The 23,756-nt window shown below is 33.8% G+C and overlaps 1 protein-coding gene and 1 long non-coding RNA gene across 3 annotated transcripts in view; one reads left to right on the top strand and one right to left on the bottom strand.

Moving 5' to 3' along the window:
* The window catches only part of LOC115945126 (uncharacterized), a 114,896-nt gene that overhangs the window by 26,950 nt on the left and 64,190 nt on the right, over positions 1-23,756 (bottom strand). The gene's annotated exons all lie outside the window — the stretch shown is intronic.
* Positions 1-23,756, top strand: part of ERCC6L2 (ERCC excision repair 6 like 2) — a 77,858-nt gene that overhangs the window by 22,555 nt on the left and 31,547 nt on the right. For both annotated transcript variants that reach the window (XM_081802943.1, XM_081802944.1), the window contains exons 4-9: positions 9,153-9,346; positions 16,170-16,331; positions 16,755-16,962; positions 20,297-20,437; positions 21,460-21,573; positions 22,504-22,623. In XM_081802943.1, coding sequence (XP_081659069.1) covers positions 9,153-9,346; positions 16,170-16,331; positions 16,755-16,962; positions 20,297-20,437; positions 21,460-21,573; positions 22,504-22,623 — 939 coding nt within the window. The remainder of the gene's footprint in view (positions 1-9,152; positions 9,347-16,169; positions 16,332-16,754; positions 16,963-20,296; positions 20,438-21,459; positions 21,574-22,503; positions 22,624-23,756) is intronic.

Genomic DNA, 23,756 nt, shown 5'->3' on the forward strand with positions numbered 1-23,756 from the left:
AAACAAACTGAGGGTTCTAGAGGGGAGGGGGTTGTGGGGATGGGTTAGCCTGGTGATGGGTATTAAAGAGGGCACGTTCTGCATGGAGCACTGGGTGTTATACGCAAACAATGAATCATGGAACGCTACATCAAAAACGAATGATGTAATGTATGGTGATTAACATAGCATAATAAAAAGAAAAAAACCATCACCAAGACCATAATCAAGGAGCTTACTTCCTATGTATTCTTTTAGGAGCTTTATGGTTTCAGGTCTTACATTCAAGTCTTTAATCCATTTTGAGTTTTGTATGTGTTACAAGATGGTAGTTTCATTCTTTTGCTGTGGCTATATAGTTTCCCCAACACCATTCATTGACATGACTGTCCTTTCTTATTGTACATTTTTGCCTCCTATGTCATAAATTAATTGGCCATATAAGTTTGGGTTATTTGTATTTTGTTCCAGTGATCTATGTGTCTCTTGTTATGCAGTAGCATACTGTTTGATTACTATAGCTTTGTAAAACAGTTTGAAATCAGGGAGTATAATTCAGCTTTGTTGTTCTTTCTCAAGATTGCTTTGACTATTTGTGGTCTTTTATGGTTCTATACAAATTTTAGGATTGTTATATTTCTGTGAAAAATGTCATTGGAATTTTATAGGTATTGAATTGAATTTGTAGATTGCTTTGGGTAGTGTGTACATTTTAAAATATTTGTTCTTCCAATCCAGAGCATGGAATATTTTTCCATTTTTTTGTGTCTTCTGTAGTTTCTTTTTTTAAAGATTTATTTATTTAATCTGCTGAGCATGGAGTCTGATGCCAGGCTCAGTCCCAGGACCCTGAGGTCATGACATGAGCCAAAATCAAGTTGGCCACTCAACTGACTGAGCTACCCAGTCACCCTTTCTGTGGTGTATCAATGGCTTGTAGTTTTCAGTGTCCAGGTCTTTTACCTCCTTGGTTAAATTTATCTCTAGGTATTTTACTCGTTTTGATGTAGTTATAAGTGAGATTATTTTTTTCATTGCTGTTTCTGATAGTTTGTTGTTAGTATATAGAAAAGCAACAGATTTTTGTATATTGATTTTGTTTCCTGCAACTGTACTGAATGTGTTTATTCTAACAGTGTTTGGTTTGGTTTGGTTTTTGGTTTTTTTGTGGTTTTTTTGGTGGAGTCTTTAGTATTCTCTATATGCAATATCATGTCATAGGCAAACATTGACAGTTTTCTTCTTACTTTCCAATTTGGATTTCCTTCCTTCCTTCCCCCCTTTCCTTCCTTCTTTCCTGCCTGTCTGCCTGCCTGCCTGCCTTCCTTCCTTCTTTCTTTCTTTCCTGATTGGTCTGCCTAGGACTTCCAATACTATGTTGAATAAAAGTGATGAGAGTGAGTATCCTTGTCTTGTTCCTGATCTTAGAGGAAAAGTTTTCATCTTTTACCATTGAGTGTAATATTAGTTATGGCTTGTTATATGGCCTTTATTATGTTGAAGTACTTTTCCTCTATACTTACTTTGTTGAGAGTTTTTATCTATTATATAAATGGATGTTGAATTTTGTCATCTATTGAGATGATCATGTGATCTTTATTCTTCATTTTGTTAATATGGTGTATCATGTGATTGATTTGCAGATGTTGAACAACATTAACATTCCATCCTTGCATCCTTGGAATAAAACCCACTTGATCATGGTGTATGATCCTTTTGATGTATTTCTGAATTCACTTTGCTGATACTTTGTTGAAGATTTTTGCACCTATGTTCATCAAGGATATTGACTTTTAATTTTCCTTTGTTGTAGTGTCCTTGTCTGGTTTTGGTATCAGGGTAATGATGGACTTGTAAAATGAATTCTCTCCTATTTTTTAGAAAAGTTTGAGGAGGATTTGTATTGACTCTTCTTTAAATGTTTAATAGAATTTGCCACTGAACCACCTGGTACTGGACTTCTGTTTGTGGGATGTTTTTGATTACTGATTGAAAAATCAGTAGTAATTCATCTTACTAGTAATTGGTCTATTTAGATTCTCTTTTTCATTATGATTCAGTCATGGAGGGTTGTAGTTTTTAGAAAATAATCCATTTCTTTTAGGTTTTCCAATTTGTTAGCACGTAATTGTTCATAGTACTCCCTTGTGACTCTTTGTATGAATGTGGTATCATTTGGTGACATCTCTTTTATTTCTGATTTTATTTATTTGAGCCCTCCCTCTTTTTTTTGGTGAGTCTAGCTAAAGTTTTATCAGTTTTATATTTTCAAAGAAGCAGCTCCTAGTTTTACTGATTTTTTTTTTTTGTCTTTTTAGTCTCTATTTTATTTGTTTCCATTCCGATCTTTGTTATTTATTTCTCCTACTAACTTTGGGCTTTGTTCTTCTTCCTAGTTCTTTGAGCATAGATCGCTGTGAAATTCCCTCTCAGAACTGCTTTTCTGCATCCTATATATTTGGCATGTTTTATTTCCATTTTCTTTGTCTCAAGGTTTTTTTTTATTTCTTCTTTGACCCTTTGGTGGTTCAGTAGCATGTTGTTTATTTTTTTAAATTTTTATTTAAATTATTTTTAGTTAACATGCAGTGTAATGCTGATTTCAGGTGTACAGTATAGTGATTCAACACTTCCATACAGTACCCTGTGTTTATCACAGCAAGTGCACTCCTTAATCACCATTACCTATTTAACCCATCCTCCATCCACCTCCCCTCGGGTAACCATTCGTTTGTTCTCTAAAGTTAAAAGAATATGTTTCTTGGTTTACCTCCCTCTCTCTTTATTTTCCCCTTTGCTTGTTTTGTTTCTTAAATTCCACATATGAGTGAAATCATATGGTATTTGTCTTTCTCTGATTGACTTACTTTGCTTAGCTTAATACTCTCTAGCTCCATCCATGTTGTTGCAAATGGCAAGGTTTCATTCTTTTTTATGGCTGAGTAATACTCCATTGTGTGTGTGTGTACATGTGTGTCTGTATGTGTGTGTATGTTTCCATAATTTGGCTATTGTAGATAATGCTGCTATAAATATCAGGGTACATCTATCCCACTGAATTAGTATTTTATTTTCTTTGGGTAAATACCTAGTAAAGCAATTGCTGGATCATAAGGTAGTTCCATTTTTAACTTTTTGAGGAACCTTCATACTGTTTTCCAGAGTGGCTTCACCAGTTTGCATTCCCACCAACAGTGCAGGAGGATTTCCCTTTCTCCATATCCCCGCCAACATCTGTTGTTTCTTGTGTTACCGATTTTAACCATTCTGACAGGTGTGAGGTGATATTGTAGTTTTGATTCGTATTTCCCTGATGCTGAGTGATATTGAGCATCTTTTTGTGTGTTTGTTGACCATCTGTATATCTTTTTTGGAAAAATTTCTATTCATGTGTTCTGCCCACTTTTTAATTGGATTATTTGTTTCTTAGGTGTTGAGTTTTATAAGTTCTTTATATATTTTGGATACTAACCCTTTATCAGATGTCATTTGCAAATATCTTCTCCCATTCCATAAGTTGTCTTTTAGTTTTGTTGATTGTTTCCTTCACTGTGCAGAAGATTTTTATTTTGATGAAGTCCCAATAGTTTATTTTTGCTTTTTGTTTCTCTTGCCTCTGGAGATATATCTAGAAAAAAGTTGCTAAGGCCAATGTCAAAGAGGTTACCGTCTGTGTTCTACTCTAGGATTATTAGGTTTCAGGTCTCACATTTAGGTCTTTAATCCATTTTGAATTTATTTTTGTGTATGGTCTAAGAAAGTAGTACAGTTTCATCCTTTTGCATGCTGCTGCTCAGTTTTCTGAACACTATTGAAGAAACTGTTTTTTTCCCATTGGATGTTCTTTCCTGCTTTGTTGAAGATCAGTTGACCATATAGTTGTGGGTTTGTTTCTGGGTTTTCTGCTCTGTTTTATTGATCTGTGTGTCTATTTTTGTGCCAGTACCATACTGTTTTGATCACTACAACTTTGTAATATAACTTGAAGTCTGGAATTGTGATGCCTTCAGCTTTGCTCTTCTTTTTTTAAGGTTGCTTTGACTATTCAGGGTCTTTTGTGATTCCATACAGATTTTAGGATTTTGTTGTAGCTCTGTCAAACATTCAGTTGGTGTTTTGATAGGGATTGTGTTAAATGTGTAGATTGCTTTGGGTAGCATAGACATTTTAACAATATTTGTCCTTCTGATCCTTGAGCATGGAATGCTTTTCCATTTCTTTGTGTCATCTTCAGTTTCTTTCATCAGTGTTTTATAGTTTTCAGAGTACAGGTCCTTAATCTCTTTGGTTAGGTTTATTCCTAGGTATCTTATTGCTTTTGGTGCAATTGTAAATGGGATTGATTCCTTAATTTCTCTTTCTGCTGCTTCATTATTGGTATATAGAAATGCAACAGATTTCCCTATGTTGATTTTGTAACCTGTGACTTTACTGAATTAGTTTATCAGTTTTAGCAGTTTTTTTGGTGGAATCTTTTAGGTTTTTTATATGTAGTATCATGTCATCTGCAAATAGTGAAAGTTTTACTTTTTCCTTGTCAATTTGGATGCCTTTTAATTTGTTTTGTTGTCTGTTTGCTGTGGCTAAGACTTCCATTACTATGTTAAATAACTGTTGAGTATGGACATCCCTGGCTTTTCTTCATCATAGAGGAAAAGCTCTGTTTTTCCCTTTTGAGGTTGATGTTAGCTGTGGGTTTTTCATATATGGCCTTTGTTATGTTGAAGTATATGTCCTCTAAATCTACCTCGTTGAGGGTTTTTATCATGAGTAGCATTTGATTAACCTCTACATACTTGTGAATTCTCGAGTTTTCTTTTTGTAATTGTTTTCTAGTTTCATACGTTTGTGGTTGAAAGATGCTTGATAAGATTTCAGTCTTTTTAAATTTATTAAGACTTGTTTTGTGTCCTAACATATGGTCTATACCAGAAAATGTTACAGGTGCACTTGAGAAGAATGTATATTCTGCTGCTTTGGGATCAAATATTCTGTATATATCTGTTAAGTCCATCTGGCCTAATGTATCATTTAAGGTGCAACACATATTTGATAAATTGCACTTTCTTAATTTTTTTACTGTTCTTAGTAATTGATTTACTGTTTGGGATGCCTGGTTGGCTCAGTTGGTTAGGTGTCTGACTCATGATTTGGCTCAGGTCATGAACTCATGGGTCATGAGATCGAGCCCCAAGTGGGTAGTCTGCTTGAGATTCTCTCCTCTGCGTCTCCTCCAATTCATGCACGTGTGCATGCACTCTCTCTCTCTCTCTAATAAATCGTTAAAAACATTAATTGATTTACTGTTCATTTTATTGTTTTACTTATATTTTCTACAAATACTTTTACTTGTCATTTCCATTTTTATCCCTTATTTACTTTTCTTGTTTAATTGAAAGATGTGATATTTTTTGGTTTGCTGTCCATTAATTTAAGTGATATTGGTCTATAATTTTCTATTTTTGAAGAACGTCTAGTTTTGGTATAATTCTTATGCTGCTTTTCTAAAAAAGGATTTACATAAATCCATGGCTAGAATGGATTTTAAACTTAAATTCGCATATATTAAATAGCCAAAAGGAAAGTTATTCCAAAAGGAAAAGTTACCAGTTATACATAACAGTGTTTAAATTAATTAGGTTTGGCATTTTTGAAAGAATTAACATTATAGAGGTAATCACAGGGAATATTTTTTAGAACTTTGAAATATATAGCAAAAATTTCAATTTTATGGTCTGTAACTTCTCTCTATATAAAGGTACATATTATTTTTCACTTTAATATCTCACATCCTCCTGTGTGAGACCTTTGCTTTGGCCCTGTTTGTCTGTTGCTGTTCTCTGAATATGCATTGCTGATCCTAACCTGGCACTGACATGCATGGTTGCATTTATTATTTCGTTTATCACTTGAACACCTTTGTTTTCTAAATGCTATACAAAGGTCTGGAGTTACAGTGGTAAATGAGAGCTGTATATCTCACAGTCATGGACTTCCTGAATTATAGTACCAACATGATATATAATAGTGGTTACAAGTTTTGGAATTAGACAGACATGGGCTCAAATACTATTTTGCCACGTAATAGCAGTATGATCTTGGGTGTGTTATTTAACAACTCTACACCTTAGTTTTTTCATCTCATCTCTAGAAAGGAAATACTAAATATTTCTACTTCATAGCATTTCTATGTAAAGTCCTTGAGTTAATATTTGTCAACTACTTTGCACAGCCCTTGGCACACAGCAAGTGCTCAATAATGGTACGGTAATTATTGTGAATACTATAACTATTTCTACCACAAAAATCATTGCACATGAAAAACATCTTTGGGTATTTTGTCATAGTCCACATCACATCATTTTTCTAAGGCCATAGTGCATGAAGAATCAAACTTTAAAGGCATGCCTTTCAATAATTGAGATAGATTTGTTGAAAGAGTTAAAAGTAATTCAGTATTCTCTAGTTGATCGGTTAAATGTGACCTTTGTTGATTTTAGTAGTATTTAAGTGAGCAAATTTTAATTCCGTTTATATTTTATCTTTTTATTTATTTATTTTTAAAGATTTTATTTATTTATTTGACAGAGAGAGACACAGCAAGAGAGGGAACACAAACAGGGGGAGTAGGAGAGGGAGAAGCAGGCTTCCCGCGAAGCAGGGAGCCTGATGTGGGGCTCGATCCCAGGAGCTGGGATCATGACCCGAGGTGAAGGCAGACGCTTCATGACTGAGCCACACAGGCGGCCCTGTTTGTATTATATTTTAGATCGAGTTTTATAAAATTGTTTCTTAGCTTCAGAATAACAAATATAGTTGCTTTGTGTGCAGTGATTTAGCAACTGGACACTGCTTTCCATTTTATTGTTTTGACATCTTTTGCTTAAGTAAGGCTTATTAAATGAAATATTATTCACAGCATGGCAGTAAATACTTTACATTCTTCTTATATACTTTCTCTGGACCTTGTAAATGGCATAACTCAGTTCTCTGACATCTTTTAGTATTAAAATAAGTTATTGAACCATTTTATTTACCTCTTGCAATTTCAAAGACCAATAATAAGAAATGTCTTAATTTTAAAACTTTCTGAATCTTAGGGCTGATTCTAGGAATCTTTAAATTCATTGCCAACTTTGATTAATGATACCTGAAGTGGAAAACTGCTCAAAGTGTGCAGTGGAGTTTGGACCCATCATTTTCATCTTGTAATCTACAAAAATGGGGGGAGGGGATGAGACTATACTTGGACTAAGTACTTAGATCCCAAATTTTGTATTTGAAGGTAGGGGTATAATGGAATTCATAGGATAAACTCCAAATCAAAAGGCAAAAGTATTTGAGATGAATCAAGTATGACAAAGTATTTATGTGTGTTTGATGATGGGGTGGAAAAAGAAACTCTCAATTGAGTAGGTTAATCGTCTGTTCTTTTTTTCTTCTTTCTCTTTCCAAAAGAGTCAGATTTGACTTCTTACAGCTGACGAATGGCCTACCTGAAATATTTCACAGAAGAGAGAGCAGGATTTAGACTAGTATTGTGTTATTTAACTTTTTGCTAAACTGAAAATTTTCAGTATGTTTAATTGGTTCATCTTTATGAAGTAGGACACATATAAAACTTTAGGGAAGAAACTTGTAACATTACTAAATATAATAGCCTAGGGGCGCCTGGGTGGCTCAGTTGTTAAGTGTCTGCCTTCGGCTCAGGTCATGATCCCAGGGTCCTGGGATCGAGTCCCACATCGGGCTCCCTGCTCAGTGGGAAACCTGCTTCTCCCTCTCCCACTCCCCCTGCTTGTGTTACTGCTCTTGCTATCTCTCTCTCTGTCAAATAAATAAATAAAGTCTTAAAAAAATTAAATAAATATAACAGCTTAGAGGTAGTGGTAACAGTGAGAGATAAAAACATTACAAAATTAAAATGGGTGATGACAACAGGATTTGGGGTTAGTTTACAGGGAAGATCAGTGGAACCCCAACATTCATTCAAGACTAAACAGAGACATATTGTTAATCGTGATAAGGACTGCTTTGGTTGGGAGGAGTTAGGATAGAAGTCATTTATATGAATTCAAGAGAGAACAGGAGGAAAGTAAGTAAAAGCAGTAAGTATTAATAACTCCTGAGTATCATTGCTAGAAAGGCAATAAAGTGATGGGGGATAGCTAAAGAGAGATGTAGGGTTAAGGAAGGGATTTGGGGTATTGCTTTGTTTTTTAACCCTGGGAAATATTAGGACTTACTAGCTTGTGGATGGATATGGTCCATTAAAAAGGGAAAGTTATAGTTACATAGGGGAGATTCGGGGCAATTTCTCCAGCATTGACTTTAGTTTGACAAGAAGTGATGGCAGCCACTGTATAAGTTTAGGGTTTGTCTTTAGATAAGAACATGGTTAGTTCATCCATGGTAATGTGTAGGAGAGCAGAATGTATGAAAATAAATATAGGTAGATTATTGATCTAATGAGAAAAGAGGTAGGGGTTTTCTTCTAATTGCTTTGATTTTTTAATAAATTTTCTAGGTCTTCAACTGACGGTATCTGAGAGAAGGAGAGAGGAATTGGACTAGGGGAGTACAAAGGAAAAAGAGCTTCAGAAAACCATATATTTCAAGAAAAAAACCTGGCCTGCTTTACATATTTGTATTATCCACTTGACTCTTTTTTTTTTTTTAAGCATGAGCAGGGAGAGAGGCAGAGGGAGAGGGAGAAGCAGGCTCCCCGCCGAGCCAGGAGCCCAATGTGGAGCTCGATCCCAGGACCCCCGGGATCATGACCTTAGCCGAAGGCAGACGCTTAACCATCTGAGCCACCCAGGCGCCCCTCCACTTGGCTCTTGAAGTTATTATTTGGGTCCTGATTAAACTCTTTCCTCTGCTTTGGAGAATTGTTTCTCTCTTCTTGGCTCCTTTTTGCGGGGGCGGGGGGGGCGATAAAAACAGTTCTTTCTTTGGACAAAGTTAGTTATCTGTTTTATCCTAATAAAAAGATAAACAACAAAATATTTTTCGACAGTCTTTTATATCCAGATATATCCAGTCACTAAGTTGTATTTATTCTTATTAATTGCAGTGTCAAAAATTAAAGAAAAGGACTATTGATATTCCAGAATCCACTTCTTTCATTTTTTAAAAAATTTATCATAATTTTGTTTTTCTTCTTCTTTTAGATGTTCTTAATAGTTGCTCCTCTTTCTGTCCTCTACAACTGGAGGGATGAATTGGACACCTGGGGATATTTCAGAGTCACTGTTTTACATGGTAACAAAAAAGACAACGAACTGATTCGTGTAAAGCAGAGGAAATGTGAAATTGCTCTAACAACTTATGAAACGCTACGTTTATGTCTGGAGGAACTTAACAGGTAATGGGAATAATGGGAATGATTGCATTAATATTCTGTTTACACCCACTGTATTTATCCCTTTATATTGTGATTTTTTTAAAAAGTTCTAGATATTCCTTAGCATAATTTCATTTCATTTCAGAATTATTAAAATAGACAGTTTATAATAATTTATTTTCTAAAAAGGAAAAACCTGTGGGGTGCCTGGGTGATTCAGTCAATTAAGCATCCCACTCTTGATTTTGGCTCAGGTCATGATCTCAGGGTCATGGGATTGAGCCCCATGTCATGCTCTGTGTGGGCGTGGAGCCTCCTTAAGATTCTTTCTCGCCCTCTCAAAATAAAACAAAAGAAAACAAAACCTGCATCAGATTTTATACAGTCCATTCTTTTTCCTTTATTCCGTCTCCAAACAATGTGTGTTAAAGAAGGGTAATACTATCCTAAATTTTACACATATGGCACCTCTAGACTAAGAGCAATTTTCATGAATGATTTTAATTGTGGGAATCTGTTGAGAATATTGAGTGGCAAAAAGTACATGTACATATACATATTGAGAATCAGTGTTCCAGGATTATAAGTACCCAAAAGAAATGAACTGGCTTATGCCTGACTGTGTCTTACGATTTTAATGGGGCATCTAGAGACATAACTATAAAGCCATGTGGGTGTTATGATATGTGACAGGGGATGTTGTGGGAGCACATAAGAGACCTAATTCTGCTGCAAAGTGAGGAGAGTTGTCAGGGAGCTTCCCAGAGAGAGAAGATGACCTATGAGCTGAGTAAGAACTGAAGGATGAGTAAGAGTTGAAGAGTAGAAGAGTAATGCAGGAAGAGGGAGCAAAGAGCATTTGCAGAAGCCTTCAGCCCACAAACATCATGGGCCACTTTTGAATAAATCAAAGCAGTTCTGATGCATTCTGTATCTCATGGCTGCAGCATATGTGTAAGAGGGAAGTGGCTGGGAGACAACAACTGTGTGGTAAGCAAGGAACAGATTATAAAAGATATTGAAAGCTGTCTGGAGGATTAGAGGTCTTTATTCTTAAAGTAGTAAAGTGCCCTAGAAATGTTTACAGTGGATTACTAATAAGATAAAAATGGTCAGATTTGCATTTTATAAGTAACCTATCTGCTGTGTGTGCAGACAGAGGAGAACCAAACTAAATGGAGAAAGACCAATTAGAAGGCTTATTATGAGCTAAATTGTGTCCCCTACAAGTTTGTATGGGCGAGTCCCAAACCCAGGGACCTCAGAATGTAACTATATTTGGAGACAATATTCTTAAAGAAGCAATTAAGTTAAAATGAGGCCATTAAGGTAGCCTAGTCCAATCTATCTGGGGTCCTTAGAAGAGAAAGAGATACCAGGAACTTGAGTGCACAGAGGAAAGGATACATGGGGACACAGCAAGAAGGCAGCCATCTATAAGCCAAGGAGAGGCCTCAGAAGAAACCAAACCTGCCAACACTTTGGATTTCTAGTCTCTAGAACTGTTGTGTCTGGCACATCATAATATTTTTGCTCATCATAGTATTTTTGAGATTCATCCATGTTATTGAATGTATCTGTGATCGTTCTTTTTAAATCCTGAGGTGTATTGTATTTTATGAATATACCACATTTTGTTTACCCATTAATTTGAGGATAGATATTTATATTTGGGTTTTCCAGTTTTTGGTTATTATAAGTAAAACTCTAAGGAATATTATTGTAGAAGCCTTTTTTGAAGCATACATTTTCATTTATCTTGGGTAGACATACTTGCATTTCCTGGGAGTGGAATTGTTGGGTTATGTAAGTGTAGGTTTAACTTTAGAAGAAACTGCCAAACCATTTTCCTGAGTGGTTGTACCATTCTGTTCCAACTAGCAATCTATGGGACTTAAGTTGCTTTATATATTCACCAACATTTGGCATTATCAGTCTTTTGTTTTTAGATATTTTAGTGTGTCTGTGGTGCTACTTTGTTGTATAATTTGCATTTTTCTGAACTATGTATACATGAAAAAAATGTTTATTCTACAGTTAGATATAGTGTTCTATAAATATCAATAAAGTCAAGTTGGTTAGGAGTTGTTCTTAATGTTCTCTGTCTTTACTAATTTTTTGTTGTTTTATAATTTCTCAGAGAAAAATGTTGTAATCTTCAATTATACTTGTATATTTTTAAATTCCTTTGAGTTCTGTCAGCTTTCAGTTCATATATTTTGAAGCTCTTATTGGGTACACACACATTTAAGATTAGTATTTTTTTCTTATGAATTAATCCTTTTATCTTAAAAAATGTTCCTTTTTATATCTTAAAGTTTTATCTGATATCAATATAGACAATACAGTCTTCTTATACTTACTGCATGTTTATCATTTTCTCTTTCTATTTGAATATATTGGTTCTTTATATTTAAAGTGAACCTTTGTGGTTAATGATAGGTCTTGCTTTTTTATCCATTCTGATAACCTGCCTCTTATTTGGAGTAGTTAGTCCATTTACATTTAATATAATTATTAGTAAGGTGGATTTCCATTTTTGTCAGCTCTAAGATTGATTTTACCTCACTTAGAAGCTAATGATAGCCTGCTCCTGTTTCATGGATGCTATCAGAAAGATAGGAGTAATCTGAGGTATGGAGAAGTTAAGTAACTCACCAAAGCCTACAACAGCTAAGTCATTGGTAGACATGAAATTTAAACTTTGACCAACTAACTCCAGAACTTGGGCTTTTATTTAATATATTATATGACCCCAGAAGATGTTCTGCACTTACATAAATATAGTACGGTATTTGTTCATCATAGTATCAATCATATTTTAATTTTTAATTGTCTGCCCCTTTAGACTGTGAGGAGTTTGGTGTAGGATAATTTCTGTATTTCAGTGCTTATTACACCTCTAGCACATAATACTTGCTGAATATATGTTTGTTAAGTAGTTATTTTCTGTGATTGTTACAAATATTAAATAAGAATTCTGAAGTGGAATTTTGTCGGTATGTGTCCCAGATTTCTGTGTAAAATTGAAAAATTAAATGTCACAGTGTTTGTTATATGTAGCTTTCTGTTATTTGTTCAAATGGCTTTATTTTGACAAATGTTCAAAATAATTTAGATTTCATTTGAGTAAATATTAAGTAATTCTGTTTTAGAGTTGCAGCAATCTGGTATTTTTTTTTTTTTATTGAAGTATAGTTGACATACATGTTATATTAGTTTCAGGTGTACAACATAGTGATTCAACAAGTTTGCTCAAATATTAAGTAATTTTTGTGAGAATAGCACTCTGATAGAATTAAACATTGATCATAGATAATCCAGAGTAAACACACTATATGTGAGCTATATCTCTTTTTGTTATTATTTTTATGTTTTGCTTCATTTTTATCAGTTATATATGTATATTATTTAGAGATCCAAATATGAAAAACTGCAATTCACTCCTTCCTGCCACCTCTATTACCTGTTCTTCAGACACAGCCATCTTCAATTCTTTTACTTCTCTTTCTACTTTTACCTCCATATCTCTAAAGAAAATTTTTATGCTGCAACTTTTAATTTTTTTAATTTTTTATTTTTTTAGTTTTCAGCACACCCACTGATTTCGTCTTAGATTTTGTCCTTCTTTTGCTTAGTTGAGGGTGACCTGGCTGGACTATTTTATGGAGTAGGAACTACTAGCTAGGAGATCCAGTTGCTTCTTAGACATGAACATTTGTATAACTCCAACTTCCAGAGGCATCTGGTACCACCAATTCCTAGCTTTTGAAGACCACCACTGGCATAGGCTTCTGCTTTCTCTGCTTTTGTAAGTCATCTTGTTCATTTTCTTCCCAGCCTTTACAATTTTGTGGTCATTTTTTCCTCTTTCTCTTGGTTCTTTTGTTCTTTTTCAACTTTATATTAAGAAATTATCAAACCTGTAGAAATATTGAAGTAACAGTATATGAACATCTATATACTTACCACCTATACTCACCAGTTCTGTGTGTGTGTGTGTATTCAAATGTTGGCAAAATGTGTTAATATATGTGTGTCTATGTCTATGTACAGTGGTGGTATTAAGTCATTTCAGTAAACGGTAAATAACATGACAGTATAATCCCAAAATATTTAGCATAGATTTCCTAAAACTAATTATATTTTTTCTCATACCACATTATCATTGTCACACTTAAGAAAATTAACAGCAATTAAAATTTCCTTACTTATCTTCAAAATATTGTTAATATCCAGTATTTGCAAAGCAGGATCCAATAAATGTTCAAATGATGGATTTGTTGATTAAGTCTATTTAGTCTCTTCTAATCTGGGACATTCCCCCAACTTACTTTTTTATTATATGATATTTTGAGGGGATCAGGCCAGTTGTCTTTTAGGATGTCTCAAATATTAGATTTGTCTATTTACTTTCTCAAGGAATTGTGTATTCCTTTACATCTGTATTTCTATAAGCTGATTTTGTTCTAAGGTTGAGATTCAGGTTAAATATTTTTGATAAAAATACTTCATAAGTGAGGCTGTGGGCTTCATATTACATTACTTCAGGAGATATTAATGTCAGGTTGTTTCACTATTAATGATGCCAAGTTTGTCCTACAGGCTAAAGAAGTGGTCATCAGAGATTATAAAGTTATGTTTCTCCCTTTACAATTGTGGGGTGGTACTTTGCCACTATTTGAATATTCTGATCCTTCAGTCCTTTTGCTTAGTGGTATTAGCATACAAAAATTATTCTTGGCTCAATCAGATATTTTACTGGGTTTTACAAAATAATGTTTTCCTGAATTTGTCATTTCTTCTACACTTATTAACTGGCATTCTCCTTTAATTAGGAATTAATTATAATATCAACTAAAAAAGCAAGGCAAGTGCTTGATTCTTCGGCCAACTTTCAGACTAAGATGTTGGTGTAATGGTCATCTACAATGATAGCCAAGTTTTCCTCCCATCTTCCCCTTTTCTGAGTGTCACTATGGATTAATGGATTAATGAAGTGGATTTGACATACCATTGAATATACCCATTCTAAGTAGAGAATGATTTTTAGTAAAATTTATGAAGTTGTGATTATCACCACAATCCAGTTTTAAAACATTTCTATCACCTCAAAAAGTTTTTTTGCTTTGAGTCAATCAGTGGTCCCATCTCCAGTTTCAAGCAGTGCTGTCTACTCTCAGTCTCTATAGATTTGCCTTTTCTGGAAATTTGATGTAAATGGAATCATTCACTATGTAGTCTTTTGTGTTTGATTTTGAGGTCCATCATGTTGTAGCATGTTTCAATAGTTTGTTGCTTTTTATTGCTTAACATACTATTATATGTATATACCTCATTTTGTTTATCCATTCATCATGCATGGGCATTTGGATTGTTTCCAGTTTTTGGCTGTCATGAATAATGCTGCTGTGAATATTTATGTACGAGTCTTTGTGTGGATGTAAATTTTTTTTTTTTTTTTTTTTTTTGGACAGATACTTAGGAATGGAATTGCTGGGTGTTAGGAGAAATTTAATTTTTTAAGAAACTGCCAAATTGTTTTAGAAAAGTAGCTGCACACACACAAAAAAGTAGCTACACTTTCCCCAAAACGGTGTATGAGGATTCGTTTCCCCATATCCTTGTCAACACTTGATATTGTCAATCTTTTTTTGATTATAGCCATTCAGATGGGTTTGTAGCAGTATCTTGTGGTTTTAATTTGCATTTTTCTAATGACTAAAGATGTTGAGAATCTTTTATGTACTTATTTGTCCTTTGTATATCTTCTTTGGTTAAATGTCTATTAAAATACGTTACTCATCTTTTAAAGTGGATTGTTTTAGCTTGTGTTGAGTTGCAGTAAGTCTTTATATATTCTGTGTATAAGCTCTCTACCAGATTATGATTTGCAAATGTTTTTTCCCAGTCTGTAGCATGTCTTTCATTTTCCTATGGTTTCTTTGGAAGAGCAGAAGTTTTTAACTTTTAATAAAGTCCAACTTATCAAAAATTTTTTATTGGTGTCATATCTAAGAAATTTATGCCTAACCCAGAATCACAAGATTTTTTCCTATGTTTTATAAGTTTTATAGTTTTGGCTCTTATATTTAGGTTTATGATCTGTTTTTAGTTTATTTTTGTTTATGGCGTGAGGTAAGGATCTAAATTAATTTTTTTCATAGAATTTTGGGGTTTTTATTTATTCAGTGTTTTATATTCAGTTATCATTATTCTTAATGATGCTCAAATTTTCCAATTAGTTTGGTTTTTGTGTCCTTTGGACATGCCCTCATTTGTCTATGGATACATCTGTGTTTTCTGGCTCTTCACTATTTCCCCTGCTGCATGTCTGAAATCAATCATTTCTCCATGGGGCTCTGTTTTGTTTTGTTTTTGTTTTAGTGGTCTGATTACTATTGGTGCTCATTGCTACTGGGTTAACAATTGATTCTAAACCTTTTTAGCAGAGAGAGCTATGTAATATAACTTTTTAAAATAATAAGTTTATATTGACATTTTTCATTCAGACTTGACATTACAAGTTTTGCTTTTATATTTCACTAGTTTATTCTTTTTAAAAATCCTTTTCTGTCATTTTAGTGATATTTAAATGAATTTTTAATTCCACCATCATTAAACAGAATCTATCCTTTTGTCTCCCTACACATTTTATTTTTATGGGTTGTCCAAACCCAGGACCATTTAACTAACTGAGAATCCTATGGAATCATCAAAGAGTAAATAGGGAAAAAACTCTAAAACTTTGGTAGAGAAAGCTGCTCTCTAAAAATTATACAGAGTAAGAAAGAGAAGTTTTCTCAACATTTACCCGCCCCCCCCTTTTTTTCTCACTTTGTAGTTTGGAATGGTCAGGTGTCATTGTGGATGAAGCTCATAGAATCAAGAATCCAAAGGCTAGAATAACAGAAGTTATGAAAGCTTTGAAATGTAATGTCCGCATTGGCCTCACTGGAACCATTCTTCAGAACAACATGAAAGAACTGTGGTGTGTTATGGACTGGTGAGTGAAAATAATTTTTCCATTTTGGAAAATTTTTAATATTTCTTTAACTTAATGTTACCTTGTTTGCTAATTAATAGTTTCTAAAAAAAAAATTATGTCTATTTATGGACGTGTTTGTCTCAAACACAGTATATAGAGTCGAGTCCCATGAATACCTATCTTTATATATTACTCTTGGCCCTTGCAGTAAATATCTGAACTTATTCACCAGTTCTGTCATCTTATAGTTATTTATTGAAATGTCATAAAGAAAAAACATTCTCTTTTCTTTCATTTTGTTATTGTTATCATTCATGAACAAGTGACTTAGTATATTTCTTAGAAGCGAAAGAAGTCAATGTGTTTCTTTTTAGATAATTTAATAAAGCTGTCATATTTTTTAAATTGTTTTATAAACAATTATTTTAATTTTTTATAAAGGGCTGTGCCAGGACTTTTAGGTAGTAGGATCCACTTCAAGAAGCAGTTTTCTGACCCAGTAGAACATGGTCAGAGACACACAGCAACAAAAAGAGAACTAGCCACTGGCCGAAAGGCCATGCAAAGGCTTGCAAAGAAGATGTCTGGATGGTTTCTCAGGCGTACCAAGACTCTAATCAAGGATCAGTTGCCTAAGAAGGAAGACCGGGTAAGAACTGCATTTGTTTAAATTATTAATTTCTCATCATTTATTTATTAATTTCTCATGTTTTATTTTTTTCTGAAAAAAAATTCTTCTTAAGAGGAAATCTATCTCCTGTGGTATTTTATGAATATAGTTTTTTGCCGTTTACTCAGTGTGGAAAAAAAGTATTATATGCAAATTCAGAAAGCATTAATTGAGCCCAATCTAACAGGTCAGCTAACAGATTTATTGTTGGTATACATTAAATTCATTTCTCTTATTTTATAAGAACGCTTTTGGTATAATTCTTTCTCAATGAAGAAAGAACTCTCTCCCTAATTTGTTTTCTGTTCATATTTTGCCCTTCATATATTTTGCCTACTATCTATAGCCCAGTGTATTCTTTGAGACCTTAATAACAGCTATAGGACTACAGTGATAAAAGCTTTGTTTCATAGGTTTGTTTCTTTTAGAATGCTATCTGTAGTTATACAACTAACTTAATTTGTGAAGAATTTTAGGAAAGTTATAATTAAATTCTGTCAATTGTTTAAGAATGTAGTGGTCCTCTTTTATAGTTTTTAATCTTGTGGTTCTTCTAACTCAGGTAATGGAATAAAGGTTCTATAAATTACTATGAACTAAGCTTAATTAATGTCCCATATACGGGCAATACTATCAAATACTCTCTAAACTTAGGATATCCTGTTGATTATTACTTTAAAAAAATAGATTTGAAAGGAAAATAAACTGATAACAAGTTGGGGAAATTGACTTTTTGCTCTAAAGCAAATAGTATTGTTTAATTGGAATACTTAATGAACCCCCACTTTTTAAAATATTTTGTGCAATTTTATGTATATTATTTAATTGTCTATCCAGTAGGAGCAATAACCATAAATATATGAAGAGAGAATTGTGCACAGAGTGTTTAGAGCTTGGGCTCTGAAATGAAATAATATAGGCTTGAATCCTGGCTCCCCTACTTAGGAGTTTTGTGACCTTGAACAATTTGCTAAGTCTCCCAAACCTTGGTCTCTTTATCTGTTAAATAGGAATGATGATAGCAGTGTCTGCCTTATATGGTTGCTCTGAAGTGTGTAGCATGTGAGGAGTGTTTAGTAAATGTTACTACATGTTTTAAGGTACTTAGGAATAAATTTAACCAAGGAGGTGAAAGACCTATACGCTGAAAACTATAAGAAACTGATGAAAGAAATTGAAGAAGACACAAAAAAATGGAAGGGATACCCATGTTCATGGATTGGAAGAATTAATATTGTTAAAATATCCATACTACCCAAAGCCATGTATAGATTCAGTGCAATCCCTATCAAAATTCCTATGGCATATTTTTACAGGAATAGAACAAACATTCCTAAAATTTGTATGGAACCACAGTAGATCCCGAAATAGCCAATGCAATCTTGAGAAAGAACAGCAAAGTTGGCAGGCATCACATTTCCTGATTTCACACTATGTTACAAGACTATAGTAATCAAAACAGTATGGTACTGGCATAAAAACAGATACGTAAATCAGTAGAGTAGAATAGAGAACCCAGAAAAAAACCCACGCATATACAGTCAAGGGAGCCAAGAATACTCAGGGAGTAAGAAAGGAATATACTCTTTTCAATAAGTGGTGGTGGGAAAATTGGATATTCAAATGCAAAAGAATGCAGTAGGACTCCTGTCTTATACCTCTCACAAGAATTAACTGGAAATAGATTAAAGATTAAAACACAAAACATAATCTTTTAAAACTCCTAGAAGAAAACAGGGAAAGAGCTCCTTGATGCTGGTCTTGGTGATGATTTTTTGAATATGACATCAAAAGTATAAGCAACAAAAGCAAAAATAAAGAAGTGAGACTATGGGGCGCCTGCATGGTGCAGTTGGTTAAGCGTCTGACTCTTGGTTTCAGCTCAGGTCGTGATCTCAGGGTCGTGAGATCGAGCCCTGCATCAGGCTCAGTGCTCAGTGTGGAGTCTGTTTAACACTCTTTCTCCCTCTCCCTCTGCACCTCACCACCCCCCCACCCCCGCACTCTCTCTCTCTCAAATAAATAACTTTAAAAAAAAAAAAGTGAGACTACATCAAACTTAAAAGCTTCTGTATACCAAAAGAAACAATCAACAGAATTTGTCATTTTTTTATAATATTCTGTTGTAGTGATATATAAATATTTATAAATAGATGGCTTTTCCTTTTTATTCACATTTTTCAAAATCTTATTATGGGTTTTTATGACCCTGGTTATATACCACTACATCTAGAAGACTTTTACCAACTTCCAGTGCTACTAGAAATATAAGGTAAATTATATCCTGCATAACCTATTAGTGGCATGATTTTATCAAATTTTCTTTTTTTTTTTAATTTGGGCATAAAATAGAAACTTGTAGTTGCTTTTATGTGTATTTTCTTAATTCTTACCTTTACTAATCTTAGGAATTTATAGTAGGATATCAAATACAAATTATAATACAAATAAGAATAATAAAGTTTTAAATTTTTTTCTAAGTTTTCAGGGAATTCAGTAAGTACTATTCATACTGTTGTTCCAAAGTTTTCCCTTTTCTCCTTATCCAGTTTTTTTCTTTTTTACAGATTTTATTTATTCATTTGAGAGAGAGAGAGAGAGAGCACAAGCAGGGGAGAGGGGCAAAGGGAGAGGGAAAGCAGACTTCCGGCTGAGGAGGGAGCCTGATGTGGGGCTCCCAGGACCCCAGGACCTGATCATGACCTGAGCCAAAGGCAGACGTTTAACCGACTGAGCCACCCAGGCACCCCTCCTTATCTAGTTTTTTTTTTTTTTTTTTTTTTAAAGATTTCATTTATTTATTTGAGAGAGAGAATGCGATAGAGCATGAGAAGGGGGAGGGTCAGAGGGAGAAGCAGACTCCCCGCTGAGCAGGGAGCCCGACGCGGGACTCGATCCCGGGACTCCGGGATCATGACCCGAGCCGAAGGCAGCCGCTCAACCAACTGAGCCACCCAGGCGCCCTATCTAGTTTTTTATTTGACCTAAACCGTAGTCATTTATTTGCATGATGGGCTAGTAGTATGAAAGCCTGAAAAGACCCAGAATATATTTAGAAATATATAAGGAAAACACTTGTTTTTTTCATATTTGATTCCTTTCAATTGAAAAACAAACTCTATGAGATTTATTTGAAAAGAAAGTTATTTATATAGTTTAGGGTAGGGTGGGAGAAATTGTCATAATAATATATCTAAAAGAAAAATAGTTTATAAGCAGTTTTCACTCTTACAGACTTCAAAATCTGATGTGTGTTATGATTACTACTGCTATAAAAAAGTACCAATAATTGCCTTGTGTTTCATCTTGGCAGATGGTGTATTGTTCTCTGACAGATTTTCAGAAAGCTGTCTATCAAACGGTATTAGAAACAAAAGATGTGACTTTGATACTTCAGTCTTCTGAGCCTTGTAGCTGCAGCAGTGGCCGGAAAAGGAGAAATTGTTGTTATAAGGCAAGCATTTCTGGGTGGTATCTCCACATCTTCCTTTTGATTACATAGTTCTCTGTTCTAATGTTGGAGGTAAGGAGCAGATAAAATAACTTTTCCTCAGTTCTTTAACTTTAGATGCCATAAGTTCATAAAAAGGAATAGTTTTCCAAAAGTATTTTACAATATCAAATAGTAATCATAGCAAAATATAATATTCAAATATCTTTTCAATAAACTGGTTTTTCAGTAGCTCTCAGAAACTAGTAGCTTCAATTTGATATCCTCCCTTTCAACTTTTGTTGGGAAGTAGCCTACTTCATCTTGGGACTTCATCTTATTTTCAGAGGTTTCTCCTTATCCCTTAATAGTAAACTTAGTCTTTGATAGCAGGCTTAAAATACTATTCTGATAGAGTGTTAATTATTCGAAATTGTATATTGGTATAATAGAGTATTTTATTTTTATTTAGAAACAAATATTAGTTTGTATTTTTTTAACCTTCTATCTGTATTTCCTGCCCTTTTTTTTTTTTACCTCTCTATTTTATTATCAAGGTATCTGTCAAATATCCATGTACATAGAGGGACCCCAAATAAATATTTATCTAGATTGAGATTTATTCCATCTCTCATTTATTTTGTTGTTTTTAACTGCGTCACTTTTTCAGAATAGCACAGTTTCCTCGGATGCCTTGGAATATAAACAAGAGGACAGTGAAGGGACAGTGAAGTGTAACCCTGCCCCCGTGCCATTTTTTATTACCAGGAACCTCGTATGGCAGCATTCTCTATCACTGTGGATCATGAGGGTAGATACTTTCTGGAATGAGGACTTTCTCCCCTCTTTTCTTAAAAACATCACCAAAAGTATGATTTCACATTAAGTGATTCATGGATATTTTACATAACAGTTGACCATCATTTTCTCAGAATGTATTGTGCCAGGGGTAACCAGATGATAAACATTAGTGTAAGCGATATAGTTTATGAAGTCAGTAGTTACATAGCCTTGCTTGTTTTTATTTTCTCTTTTTCTGGTTATAGACCAATTCACATGGTGAAACAGTGAAAACCTTGTATTTCAGTTACCTTGCAGTCCTTCAGAAGGTAGCTAACCATGTTGCACTCCTGCAGTCTGCTAGCTCCTCCAAACACCAGGTTTGAGCTGGCTTTTTACATTTCTTTGTGATGCTGTTTGGTATAAAGATTTTATATTTGCTATAAAATGTCGTAGCCAAGTATCTTTAAGTTATTTTTGTATGCAATTTAAGAGGAAACTGACTTGCTCATTTTTTAATTTGGGTGTCAAAGAAGTATATGCTCTTAAGTTTTTTAAGGGAAAATTGAAGCCTAAGTTAAAATAATAACTCTTTTTTATGCCTCTGGTCATGTTGCTATATTTGTTTTCCTAACATGTTTTGATATAATTACTAAGTAAGATATTTGATGAGTCGGTCTTATTCTATTAATAATGTATCTAACTCCATTTATCCAACCTACTGGATTAAAATTCACTTACAGTAATCTGTATGTTAAATATTAGGACTATTTCCCAAATTGGCAAAAATCAGCAGTTTCAAAGTTTAGACATAAACGCAATCATTTACTTTGAACATTTCAATTGTATCTTATTCTAGAGCACAACGTAAATTAAAAAAAAATCTTCTTTAAGGCTTATTTATTTATTTATTTATTATTTTAAGGCTTTTTAATATAATGATTTTATATTTTCTTTTTGTGTTATAGTCTTCAAGCTGTTCAAATATAATTTTAAAATCTTATAAGCATTTAATATTATTCTTTGATAGTACTGTTTGCTCTTTGGGAAGTATTTGATTCCTTGCTTTAGAGATTATAAAAGAATAATGATAAAATTATTAGTCCTATCATTATCTCAGAACTCATCAAAGCCATATATGATTAACATTATCACTTTAAGATTTTCTGAATTATTAGTCTGACTTAGAGAAGATAATATCTTCAAAGTATATATTCCTTCTAAATAGAATTTTTCCATAAACAGTCTCAATTTATATAGGTATAAATGTGTTACGTTGAAATTTCTTTTTTCTGTCTTTTCCTCCTAAGGAAACACTTATCAAAAGGATATGTGATCAGGTATTTTCCAAGTTTCCAGATTTTGTGCAGAAAAGCAAAGATGCAGCCTTTGAAACCCTTTCTGACCCAAAATACAGTGGGAAAATGAAGGTAAGTGCTCTTTCAGGCTGCACACACATAAGGGTGATATACAAAATATTTATCAATGGTATGACAGGGACAATAACTAATCAGAACAGATACCCAATCATTCAGAAGAGACTGTAGCCAAAGACAACTGATGTAGCCTTATCAGCATTTACTGGCTTACAATGAACCATGCATGCAGTAGGTTCTCAATTTGTGGTTACATCAGATATACTTCAGACTTTCTTACTGATTTATGAGATGTATGCCCTCTTAAAAATGTATGCTGTTGCCACATATTTAATAGCTTATCTTCAAATGTTTAAGAGATTATCTACCAGAAATATAAATTCGAATGCCAAATACAAGGATGAGGATAGGCAATAGCTGGGAATTAGAGAAAGAAACTTCTTAAAGGGTTCGAGGTGGACAAGACCTCTGTGTCTAGACAATTTTCCGCCTCTTGTTTTTACTTGCCAACCTATATTGGAAAGTTGCTAAGTCTCATTTGTAGCAAGGGAGCATTTGTTGTACACCAGGAGACTGACCTGTAGATGCTGCTCTCGGTGATGCATTCCCAGGGAAGGGTGGGAAAGGTAAGGCTTGGTTCTCCAGCCATGACCCAGGCCTCGGGGCACTGCTGGTGACAGCTGCGTGAATTGCTGGTAGCTCCCAGCCTTTTGGCAGACACTTTATTTAACTCTTTAGTAACTATCAAGAATTTTATTTATGGATTCAGAGATTATTACAAAACAATTCCCAACATTATGGTTTAATTAAGAAGAAAGTAAGTTATTTCTTTTGGCTAAATAAATAAAGAAGTAATTTGAAGTAGTCAGGTGGTTTTCTTAAAATCCTGGAAATATTTTTAGCAGTTAATCTACGTACACTCATCATAGTTTAGTTTGCTTGGACCTCTAATTCAATGAAATAAAATAAAAGCCAAAAAGATTACCTAAAAACTGTGTATGTATTTTTTATTGAGATATAATTGACATATAACATATTAGTTTTAGGTGTACAACATAATGATTTGATATGTGTGTATATGGCAAAATGATTATCACAATAAGTTTAGTTAATATCCATCACCACACATAGTCTTTTTTATTATGATGAGAGCTTTTAAGATATACTTTCTTAGCAACATTCAAATA

Source organism: Leptonychotes weddellii, chromosome 14 (genome assembly GCF_054177405.1).
Source record: "Leptonychotes weddellii isolate Sample4059 chromosome 14, ASM5417740v2, whole genome shotgun sequence".
NCBI classification, from domain to species: Eukaryota; Metazoa; Chordata; class Mammalia; order Carnivora; family Phocidae; genus Leptonychotes; species Leptonychotes weddellii.